Source organism: Mustela nigripes, chromosome X (assembly GCF_022355385.1).
Source record: "Mustela nigripes isolate SB6536 chromosome X, MUSNIG.SB6536, whole genome shotgun sequence".
Classification (NCBI taxonomy): Eukaryota; Metazoa; Chordata; class Mammalia; order Carnivora; family Mustelidae; genus Mustela; species Mustela nigripes.
In genome coordinates, this window is record NC_081575.1 from 26,390,048 (window position 1) to 26,401,566 (window position 11,519).

The 11,519-nt window shown below is 40.9% G+C and overlaps 2 protein-coding genes across 2 annotated transcripts in view; one reads left to right on the forward strand and one right to left on the reverse strand.

Annotated features, from left to right (window-relative positions):
• The window catches only part of STAG2 (STAG2 cohesin complex component), a 147,907-nt gene extending 140,185 nt beyond the window's left edge, over window positions 1-7,722 (reverse strand). The window contains exon 1 of the mRNA XM_059385182.1: window positions 7,432-7,722. The gene's annotated coding sequence lies outside the window, so the exon portion shown is untranslated. The remainder of the gene's footprint in view (window positions 1-7,431) is intronic.
• LOC132007009 (uncharacterized) lies at window positions 7,287-9,836 on the forward strand. Its single transcript, XM_059385184.1, has 2 exons — window positions 7,287-7,980; window positions 8,918-9,836. The coding sequence occupies exons 1-2, from the start codon at window positions 7,287-7,289 to the stop codon at window positions 9,007-9,009; spliced, it is 786 nt and encodes a 261-aa protein (XP_059241167.1). The 3' UTR covers window positions 9,010-9,836.
• Window positions 9,837-11,519: the final 1,683 nt, after the last annotated feature.

Genomic DNA, 11,519 nt, shown 5'->3' on the forward strand with positions numbered 1-11,519 from the left:
AAATAATTTTTAAAAAAAAAAAAAGTAGAACTCTGTTTAGAACCAAACCAAGGTCCTTAATATTCTGCAGCCCTTCTCATCCAGGGTTCCACAATGTTGATTAACCACAAAACTCAAAATTATTTGAATGACCATTTCCTGAATTCCCCCAAGAATGGCACAAAACTAGTATCTTGCCAGATACAAAGGAGAGAAACTAATTCATTACATACAATGGATGCCTTGGGGCATAATCCTGTTGTAGAACACCAGGGTCTTGTTATTCTTGGGAGTACAAAGAGGTAAACATAGATGAAAAGACTCAATATTGAACAAAGAATCTGGGGTAGAAGAAGACTGCATCACTGGAAAAATTATCTCCCACAGAATGAAGCTTAAGGGAACAATTAACATAAAATATATAAATTTGACTCATGGCTATGAAAAGCACTATACATTGTTTTACTTCATCTCCACTAATTTACTGTAGGCCAGCTATCCAACATCTAGCAGTCCTTCAGGTAAGAAAAGTTCTAATTGTAGTTTATGAGAAGCAGAAAGGAGAGAGGAAAAACAAAGCTGAGACCAGGATTCCTGTCACTGATCACTAATGAACCTACTAATGATCAAAGACACCGATATTAACTATTACCTATACAAATTAGAACAAGAAAATTTAATAAAGTCAAAAGATGAACTAGAATAGCAATTAGAAGCAAGCAGAAATACTAACACAAGGGAAGAGAATTATTTTTAAGGTACCATTAACTAACAACAAATTCCCCTTACAGAATCACTCAGAGCAGTGAATTATAAAAGTCATTTTTATTTATAAAAATACATTTTTATTTCAAATCTAACTGCTCAATAAACAAGCTGAAAGACTGGGGAACTACGCTCAGACACACTTAGCCTGTATAGAACATAAATTACACACGGAAAAAATTCAGTGAAACCACTCTATCTACCATAGCAAGACCACCCCCCCAAAAAAATCAAGAACACAATTCATCATATTATCACACAAACTTCTGTATAATGAGCACATGCAAGAAAAACAAAGCTCAGATTTATTTCAACTAATCTTTTAGTGTAAAACAAAGTTTACACTTTTCATTAGGCAGCAACTCATCTAACCCTGTGTAAAACATCTGTATTTACCTTGCACTACACATGAAAAAAATCTTCATTTTACCATATTAAAATGACACACGCTTTGTGGTGATAGATAACCCAACACTGAAACCACTTACTTAAGGGAAACTAATGAGCATTAATAAAAAAAAAAAAAAAAAAAAAAGAGTGCCAAGGTTTTGAGGCCAAATTAATTTGGGTCTGAATTCAAACCATCAATTATTATCATGTGACAAGTCATTTATTCTGAGTCTCAATTTCCCCATCTGTAAAATGACAATAACCACCTATCTTGCAAGGTATAGAAAATTAAATTAAAAATGTTAAAACAAAAATAAAGTTGAAACAGTTATTGGTATTCAAAAGGAACGCAAACTAAATTATTTCTTAGAATATCTCAGGATTCAACAAGTTATAGAACAAATCCCATTACACCAATGTTATGCATGCAAAAAGTGTAAACAGGACTTACTCTTTTTCCCTTTAACAACAGTAAGACATTAAAAAGGAATTTTACCTTTGAGTGTACCCTAGATTATTCAGAGCTTACAGTAATCTCTCTAGTTGGTCTCATCAATCCTAGTAATGTATTTTCCAATTAAAAAATTTTTAAGAAACAGCATTAACATTATTCACCCATTCCTTTGGAGGAATGGGGAGTATAAAACAATTTCAATAATCTCCTGACAAACCATATGCAAGGACTTCTTGTTTTCTTCTGGTTTGTATCAAAGAGAGAACTATATCAAGCATACATTAGGAACCCAGTTCAGGTAGCAGATTACCACAGCTGCTAAAGAGATGTAGTTTGTTTTCTATAATGCACATATTCAAAACTCCACAAGCAATACCACTTACACTGAAGAAATATAAAATTTGGTTCGATTAAATGCAAAGTAGGCAGCTCAGGATATGTAAAAAAAAAAAAAATCTAACTGACAATTTTGTTTTCTCACATTATCTTCACCAAACAGAAAGAACATGCAATAACCACCACTCATGACAGCCAGAGATACAGAGAAAATATTATACAGGGACAGCACTGAACCACAAATTAAAAGTCCTATGCATGGAACAAATGTAGAAAACTGCAAAAGGAAAACGTACAGAAGTTTTAAAATAGCCTAAATCATTCAAGTTTCTTCTTTATTCTCCAGTAACTAATCACATTTCAGTATATACTGATACCCTTAGCTAACTGGGACTATCCCTTTCCTTTGCTAAGGTTCCCAACTTCCAAAATAGGTATACACTAGTGCTCCACTGTACAATAACTGTCATTTCAAGTATCTGAATAATCTACTAATAGCAATTTCAAAATGCTGATACAAGACCAGGTTGGTTTTTTTGAACATGTGAGGCACAAAAGTCACCACATTAAAGAGATGTGAACATTATCCTGCTAAGATAAAATGAACAGATCATTGTGTCCACTTAATGTAAATTTTAAACTCAAAAGTTAGCTTGCAGCCATCAAAATCTGGAGTCTTCCACCTATTATAAAGAACCAAAAGCAAAAAGAATACGCTATTCACTGTTTACTCCCTTCCCACACATGACTGTGGGTGGCATCAGTTAAACATGCAGAATATTAAGCACTAAACTGTCCAAGGCATATTTTCACATCTAACACTATATTCCCGAAAGATAATTTATTTGAGCCTGAGCCTGCTCCCCACCCTTCCCTACCCATTTTAATATACAGGTCCTCAGACAACCACCAGTCAGCAAGGCAAGATTGAAAAAGAAAATAATGAAAAATGTAGGATTTAATCTCATTAAAATCTGGAGTGTGTGAACTTTAAAAAAAAAAATCCTAACTAAACAGACTTCAAAGTTTCCTAACTCATAATCTGTTGGCTTAATAGTTTAACTGTTACCTTGCCACAATAAATCTGAAGCCACAATCCTCATCATCTACTTAAGATTTGCATACAAATAAGAATTCAAAATATGTAATGTCTTCTCATAACATTCTTCTAAAGCTAAAATGCTAAATATGAATATACAGACTAATATTAACAGTTATGAGATATCTGTTCCTAGAGTAGGGTGGAATTTTGCTTTAATAATGATGAGGGAACACACTTCACCCAACACAAAAATTAAATATCTATTATTTTGGATTCCCTTTAGAATTTTGACATATATTCAAAACTACATCTCATGGGGTAAAAAGCCTGACACTGAACAACACAAAACTGCAGAAAATAAGGTACTTACCTTCAAAGAGTGAAGGAACAATTCACATATATATTAATTGTGGAAACTGATTATTTTAACTGCAATGCACTTTTACTGCTGATGGTTAATGGTCAGAATGTCCTTTATAGAACACATTAGAATATTTTACATATCAACTTTTAACTACAACACCAAATCCTTAAAGAGGTGGGATTTAACTCATTTTATAAGTAAACATTTGTTTTCGTATCAGTTACCAAAAAAAAAAAGAACCCACCCCACCCCCACTGCCAGTCTCTGATACCGTGGAATGCTAGTTATTTCACAGTGGGAAAGAAAGGCTAATAAGTACATTTCTTATCCAATCCTCTTCTCTACCCATTCATTAAACACCAAATACTGAAACTGAATTCAACTCCTACCTCTATCTTCCTACCAGGAATGCGCCCCAGGGCACCCGAATCCCTTCCACTGTCACTTATTGCAACTGCCAAAGCCCCTCCTATTAATAGTAAATCCCTTTCATACTGACTCACTGTAACTCCAACTTAATGAAATAGACAAGAAGCAGAATTTACAAAACTTTGAGAATGGAATTTTCCCCGTTTTCAAAGGCTTAAAAAAAGAAACTAAAAGTTGACCACATTCAGACTAAGTTACAAACATTTGAAGTTCAGCCAATTTGTAAGAACTTATATTGCTTATTCTATATTGGTTCAATTTAAGTATTTTTTTCAAAGTTTATATATCAGGCATTGTGTAAGTATTTATATACAAGGACAAGTTTTCCATGCAGTAACTGATACGTAAATATAAACTTTATGTCATCACACCACAATTCCAAGACAATTTGAAATTTTTTCAATTTTTTTGTTTGATTATGGACATTTTCAAGTACACACAAAAAAGTAGAGAGAATAATAGTACAATGAGCTCTCCTGTAGTCATCACCCAGCTACAATCAACTCAAGGCCATTTTTTTTTTCATCTCTACCTCCCACCCTCCCTTATCCAATTATTATCTTCAGAAAAGAATTATAAGAAGACACTGTGCTCAGTAAAAACACTGACAAAAACCCAAAGATAGGGAAGTATCAAAGACTAGCAAGAAATCAAGAATTAAGCAATGTAACTGTCACCCTACACAACTACTTGTTAAGCAGAAAATTTAAGAATTCAGTTAAAAACAAAGAAATGGCCATCTTTAAGAATTTTAATAAAGTCCATAAGATCCAAAGGGCATATTTAAAATTATATCCACAAGGATAAAAAGGAATATGTGATGAAAATGAACTTAAACATCTGCAATTAGCTTACATTCATATAGCACTTGGGCTCAAAATGAAAAAAAAGAGACTATTTAACATAATGTGTCATAAAATTACAATTCAGCCACTTGAAAAACCGCTTAACACTTATGCCTTAACTGGTCCTTCTGATCCCTAATTATAGATTGATATCAATGTAAAAAGAAAACCAGGCATTTTAATGTAAGTGGTTTAAAATGTTCAAAATTAACCCCATCGTTCATTGGAAAATATATGAAAGCAAGTCTAAACTACCTGAATTGTATGTCATTAAACAGAAATGTATCCACTTTCCAGGGCCGGTTTTTTTTTTTTTTTTTTTTTTTTACTAAGTTCACATATACCCTGAAACGCAACGCGCTAGGCTACAGATAGAATTCGAAGACCGCCTCCTGCTCTTGCTCCTAACCAATACGCAGAGAGAGAAGGTTGGCAGGAAAGTGCTGCGAGGACAGTAACAAACACCAGCAGCTCCCGAGCAGGCCCTGCTAGAGCCAGGAATGACGCACTTCGGTAACCCGACTCTTTCTCCCCTCCACCCCCGCCCCCAGCAGCGGTGCTGACACCGCCAACAGCCCGGAGTAGGAAAAAAGACAACAGAAAAAAGGCAGAGGTTGGACCGCACAAGGTTTCATCAAGAAACCTCGATTATTCCTCTTTCGACACTAACCACTAGGACTAAACAGGAAAAGAAGCTTCGTGCTTAAGCAAGTCCCATCATGGTGGTTTAAGAGTCACTAAATTAAGCTGATAATGAGTCCAATACACAGAGACAAATACAGGGTGTGGCTGCCGTGAAATACGGCGGTCCGTGGGAGAAAAGGGGTATGGAATTTACACTCCAGTACTAGGGGAAGATGGGGCTTTACCGGGGGGGGGGGGGGGGGGGGCGGCCCGCGCATTTTAAGGAACCATTTCAAAGCAACACAAGCTTTTCGTTTACTTAAACCTAATCCCACAGATCAAAAGTTTCTAATAGATATACCGTGTAAACTGTAAATAACCATTTAATCAAGCTCCATGACCCTCAATTAAGAAACTACATCCAAGAGAAAGGCGGAGGGAGAGGGAAGGGAGGGGTGGTAGGCAACAACATATAAAACATTTCTAGGCCACGGAGGAGAAAGTCTCACAAACCGGATGAAACTACTAATGCAATATTAAAAATTAAAGCTGAACACTGCAGCACGAAAAATCTCACGACAAAACCCATTACAGTTCAGAATTAAAAATAAAATGACATATACACCAAGGGAGAGCGGAAACTAAATGTCGAAAGTACAGCGGTTTATAAAAAACTAAAGGCAAAACAAGACCTTCTCGCGACGAGGAAAAAAAAAAAAAGGCAGAAATCAACAATACGTTTACGAATGTAGGCCAGAAGAAAATGGGAACGGGGCTCAAAGTTTTGCGGAACTACTTGATGCTGTTTCCCACACCTTCTCTCTCCCATGGCCCATCAGACCCTTTTCCTGCTAAAATCGCCGTCCACAGATCACTGGGTACGCGAGAGAAGAAAAAAGAAAGTCAACCCCAAGCAAGAATAAAAGTGTGGAGGGAAAAAGCAGAAGCTGCCTACCTGGGGCAAGGATCAGCTCAGTTCGTGCCTTGAGAAAGACAGTGCGGGTGGGGGTGGGAACGAAAAGCAGCACTAAAACTAAAACAAAAGTGGCGCCAAAACCCCCCAACAAACAGCCTTCCACTCCCGCCCTTCCCCCCTCCTCCCATGCCAGGCAGGCAGGGCCCCCTTCGGGGCAAGGTCTGCACGCGGGGGCCAACACCGCCAGACCCCAGCCTATTTATAAAATTGTTGCCCGAAGAAAACTGACCGAAGTCGGGCCTCGGAAGGGATGGAGAGATCGATGCCAATCGCTTTCCCAAGCAGTTCCCCCACCACGCGCTGGAGATGATGGGGCGGGGGAGAAGCAGAGGGGCCCGTCACATGAATGTTGTTCCCTCTCTAGGAAGGGAGGAAGAGAGGGAGGGAGCGAAGGGAGGGAGGAAAGGAAAGAGGGGAAGGGAGAAGGGAGGGGGCACGAGGGAGGGGTGTGATCAGAGTAGATTTTCCCTCGCCTCCCTCGGTCCGAGGCCCAAATATACACAACTGAGCCTCCGCTTCTCCCCTCCCCCCTAGGTTCCCAGCACCACCATTTTGCTCTCTTCCTTCCCCTCACCACGATACCGCGCTCTCCCCCACCCCAGCCACGGCCTCCCCGGCTTTCCTCCCCCGACTACGGCTCGCACTCCACCCCACCTCCAGTTTGGGCTCTCCCAGGCTTAAGAGCCTGCCGGAGAAAAGGCACCTAAATCTAATGCTACACAGAGAAGCGGAGCCTCCATCTTGCGCTGCTCCGCGTTCTCCATTTTGGGCCACCCATTGGGGGGGGGGGGGTCTCCGTGGAGGCCCCGAGGGAGAGTTGGGCGAGGGAAGGAAGAGAAAATCTTCAGCGAGGGTAGTCGAAAAGAAGAGTCGTGCAGTAGAAAGCCACTCTAGGAGTAGGAGGTAGGGAGGAAGGGGGTCTGGAAGTTCCTTGGTAATGTTGAGGTAGCCACTTGCGGGGAGAAGGCAGAAAGAAGGGTTGGGGGTTACGCGGGGACGGGGAGGCTTCTCCCCGTCTTGACTTAGCCACCCGCTCCATGGCTGCCCCCGCTTGGGGGCAAAGGGAGTAGAGGGGAAATTAAATGGCAACAGAGTGCCCATTCTCTTTCCCTCCCAACTCCTCTCTCGCGCCCTATTTCAACCATACACACCTCACAGTGGGCCCCGCGCCCTCCGGGTGCCCCTCCAAACTTCTAGAAGCTTCGCCTCCGCCATTTTATAACTTACCTCCCCCCTCAGCGTACACAGAGGCAGCAACGAGACTGTTCGCCTCCCCCACTCCTCCTTCCTTCTTTCTCAGGCCGGGGGCTTCTTCACCCCTGGGCTGGTACAAGATATTTTCCCCTTCCTCTTCTTTACACCCTCGAATTCTACTCAGGGACGGAAGCTCCCGCGGTTCTAGAGCGGTGGGGGGTTTTGAAAGTGGCGGTCGGATCCGGCGGGTTTTTTTTTTCTTTTTTTTTTTTCTTTTTTTTCTTTTTTTTTTTTTTTTTTTTTTTGGTGGCGCTTCGGGATTGTTTGGGGTGTTCGCTCTTCGGCGACTTGGAGGCGAATGGAACGCGCAGGCGCCATCTGTCGGCCACGAACCCGCGCTCAGCTCCTGTTGGGAGGGAGCGGCATCTAGCGGTAGAGAGCTGGCACTGCAACGCTTGTCTCCCAGCGTCCTCCTCCCTATCACCGACCAATCGTGGCCGACTGCCTCCCGGGTTCAGCGTCTCCGACGCCGTCTGCGAACGAGGCGCCCGCAGGGGCGCGCCGCCGAGTGGGGTAAACAAGGTGCCGTGCCCGCGCCTGACTTACTCATTCGTTTGGCAGCGCTTCCGCCGCGGACCGAAGTGGGCCGCGTTTCCTCTTTCTTTAATGGGTGGGGGGGCCCGAGGGTCGAAAGGAGGTCGTTAGGGATGTCCGGCAGAGCCCCGGACCGTGGGAAATCGGAAACCGGGCTCGCTCGGGACTCGTCCCCCGGGCCCTTGCGCCCCGCGCGCAGCCCGAGGTTGGCAGCCCAGTCCGGCTTCACCCTTCCCTGTCCCCTCCTCTGACACGCCCCAGCGAGGGGCCTTCCGTCCTAGTTCCCAGACCCTCGCTTCCCCGCGGTCCCTACTCCTTACCACCAGAACAGCTCTACTCGCGGAACTCTGGCACCTGATCTTAAGTGATTTAGGAGGGTTGCTATTTGAGTTTCTGTTTTGTTTTGTTTGCCTTCTGCTTCGGCTGTGGAGGGAAATCAAGCCGATTCTCTACTAGGAAGACTTGACACTGGAGAAAAAAATTTTTGTTTTTTTGTTTTTTTTACAGCCCACTATGCCTGTCTCCCGGAAAACGTGGTCTTTCTCTCGAGGGTCTAGGAGACTTAAGGAACTGGGGCTACGAGCGTAGGCCGGGCGCTCGACCAATTTATTGACTGCTGGGGCGGGGATGGGGGGCGGGGGGAGAAACAGGACGGAGCAAAGTGGAGGGAATTCGAAATTTGGGCTGAAGAAGTCGAGGGGTACCTACCCCGTTTTCCCCCGCCTTCCTCGATTATCCACCGTGTTCCTGGAAACGTGCGACCCGGCGGCCTTGCGACTTTGTTAAGAATTTTGGCTCCTTCTTATCCTGCTTCTTCACCCCTCCTCCAAGGTGAAGTGCAAAAGGACCCCTTGCGCTCCTTTGACCCCCAGTTAACGCAAGTCTTTATCACCCTTTTTATTTTTTTTGTTTGTTTTGAATCCAGCCTCCCGGACCTTTGACCACCGAGCGCTCTCTACCCGGGGAAGAAAAAAACTCGGGGAGGGCCTGTCCCCTCCGAAGCGCCGCTTCTCCTAGGACAGGAAGAAGTGACCTATTACAGTGTCTCCATTGCTGTTAAAGAAGTTCTCGGATTCATATAGTTCCTCTTTTCTTTTTAAAAAATTTTTGGTTTGAATATTCCTTTAATATTACTTTTTAATTAGAAGAAAAGGAATAAATATATTTAATAACAAGACAAATTTTCTAAATGAGGAGAAACGAAAGACCCTTGTGAATCGTGGAGATTTCACCCGGTATCACCTCTAAAGCATTCCTAATGCAATATAATGATTAATCTCAGCCCTCAAATTATATTCCACACTTGTTTTAGTTTCCCATTCTCTGTGCTTACTGTTTTTTTCCTGCAACTTTAAAAAAGAGTTATGGTATATTTAATCAACTGAACAATAAAAGTTAAACAGAAACATCTAAATATCAATAACAAATAAAATCCGAGACATTTCTACTTACCTCTAAAGCTTTCGGGAGTGGAATACTATTCAAAATAAATTTCCATTTCTTTTATAGACCATCTTTGGTAGAATGTTATACAGTTTTTAATAGATTCAAGTTACAGAATGATGCAGCTAGAACATTAAATAGGGAGTAGTGGAAAATTTACAGTTATATAAGTTAATGCAAAATTCCACTTAAAGTAATAGAAAAATTGGGCTTTGTACCAAATCATTTTACATTAATTTAGTTCAGTTGTGCCAATTTAATATCAATTGATATTCAATGATTTCCTGTCTTAGTATTAGCTGAAAACTACTGATTTTCTGCTCCAAACATCACATTATATAGTATGTGGTACAAACAGTATTGCATCTATCTTATAAATTCACATTCTTGTCTGATTGTGTAGCAGCTAATTTTATACTTTGAAAAATTAAACAATTTTATACAATTTTATACTTTGAAAAGTTCCTCTTTAGTAAACTTATTTTCATCTTGTGAAAAATACCATAGAAGAAAATTAATAACTAACTGGTGTAACATCAGAAAAAAATTATATAGCAAATTTATACTGATATTTAAGTATGTTTCACAGTAGCCTCTCTTTCTAGAGCTTATTCACAGGAATATTTATTAAGCCTTCGGTGTGTGCAGAGCACAGTACTATGTGCCCTAGTTCTATCCGAAGAAGTGAAATTTATTTCATAGGGTCCTGAAAGACAGAAGAGTAAACCTTGGGAATTTGAGGACAAAATGAGAAAATGCCATCAAATGAAATACGTAACTAACAGAAAATAAGCTTTAATCTAATTATTTTGTAACCTATCTGTCATGGAAAAAAATCGTCATATTGTAATGACAGGGTGGCTCAGTGGGTTAAGCCTCTGCCTTTGGCTCAGGTCATGATCTCATGATCTCAGGGTCCTGGAATCGAGCCTTGCATTGGGCTTCTGAGAGCCTGCTTCCCCCTCTCTCTCTGCCTGCCTTTCTGCCTACTTGTGGTCTCTCTCTGTGTCAAGTAAATAAATAAAATCTTTATTTTATATATATATTTATATATATATATATATATATATATAGTGTGTGTGTGTATGTATATATGTATATATACATATATATATCTCTTAATGACAGAAGCTTTTGGTGCCTGATGACAAATAAGTAAAAGGAAAGCTGAATACTTAGAACATTTGATGCTATCTAAGGGACAAGACACTATTTGATGCAAAAATATTCTGGTCGCTAAAAATGCACACCCCACAGTGTAGCAGAGATAATCTAGCCTTACCATAATCTGAGTAAAGTATCCCATAGTTCTCTTCAACTCCATCTATACAAATGATTGGAACAAGCTTCTGATTATAAATTAAGTTTCCTAGATAGCCTAGAGTACTAAGCAGCATGTATACATATTCTGTATTTTCTAACACCATTCTAAATGTGGCCTAAAATCCAGAAGCCTGAAGATCGATAAATTCGAGTCCACAAAAATCTAAAATTATATATATCAGAATACCATAAACAAAGTCAAAAGATGAAGTATAAGCAGAATATATTTGCTATATGAAAGGAAAAGGCATAACACATGGGAAGAACTCTCACAAATCAATAAGGTAAAAATACTCCAATAGAAAAATAGAAAAGATATAAAGAGTCAACTTAATGGATAAGAAATGCAGATGGCGCTTGGATAGCTCAGCCGGTTGAGCTTCCCACTCTTGGTTTCAGCTCAGGTCATGATCTGGTGGTGGAGTCAAGTCCTGTGTTGGGCTCTGCGATCAGTGCAGAGGCTGCTTCAGATTCTTTCTCCCTCTTCCCTCTCCCTCTGCCCCTCCCCATTCACACGCATACTCTCTCTCTCTAAAATGAATTTTTTTAAGATTTTATTTATTTGTTTGACAGACAGAAATCACAAGTAGGCAGAGAAGCAGGCAGAGATTGAAGAGGAAGCAGGCTTCCCGCCAAGCAGAGAGCCCAATTTAGGGCTCGACCCCAAGGCCCTGGGATCATGACCTGAGCCAAAGGCAGAGGCTTTAACCCCCTGACCCACCCAGGCGCCCCTAAAATGAATTTTTTTTAAAAGAAATGTA

Bases quoted from the DNA above. Each gene is read 5' to 3' on its own strand.
- LOC132007009 (XM_059385184.1), top strand. From the start codon at position 7,287: ATGGCAACAGAGTGCCCATTCTCTTTCCCTCCCAACTCCTCTCTCGCG. The intron at 7,981-8,917 runs GTGCCGTGCCCG...TTTTGAATCCAG, and splicing joins CGCCGAGTGGGGTAAACAAG to CCTCCCGGACCTTTGACCAC.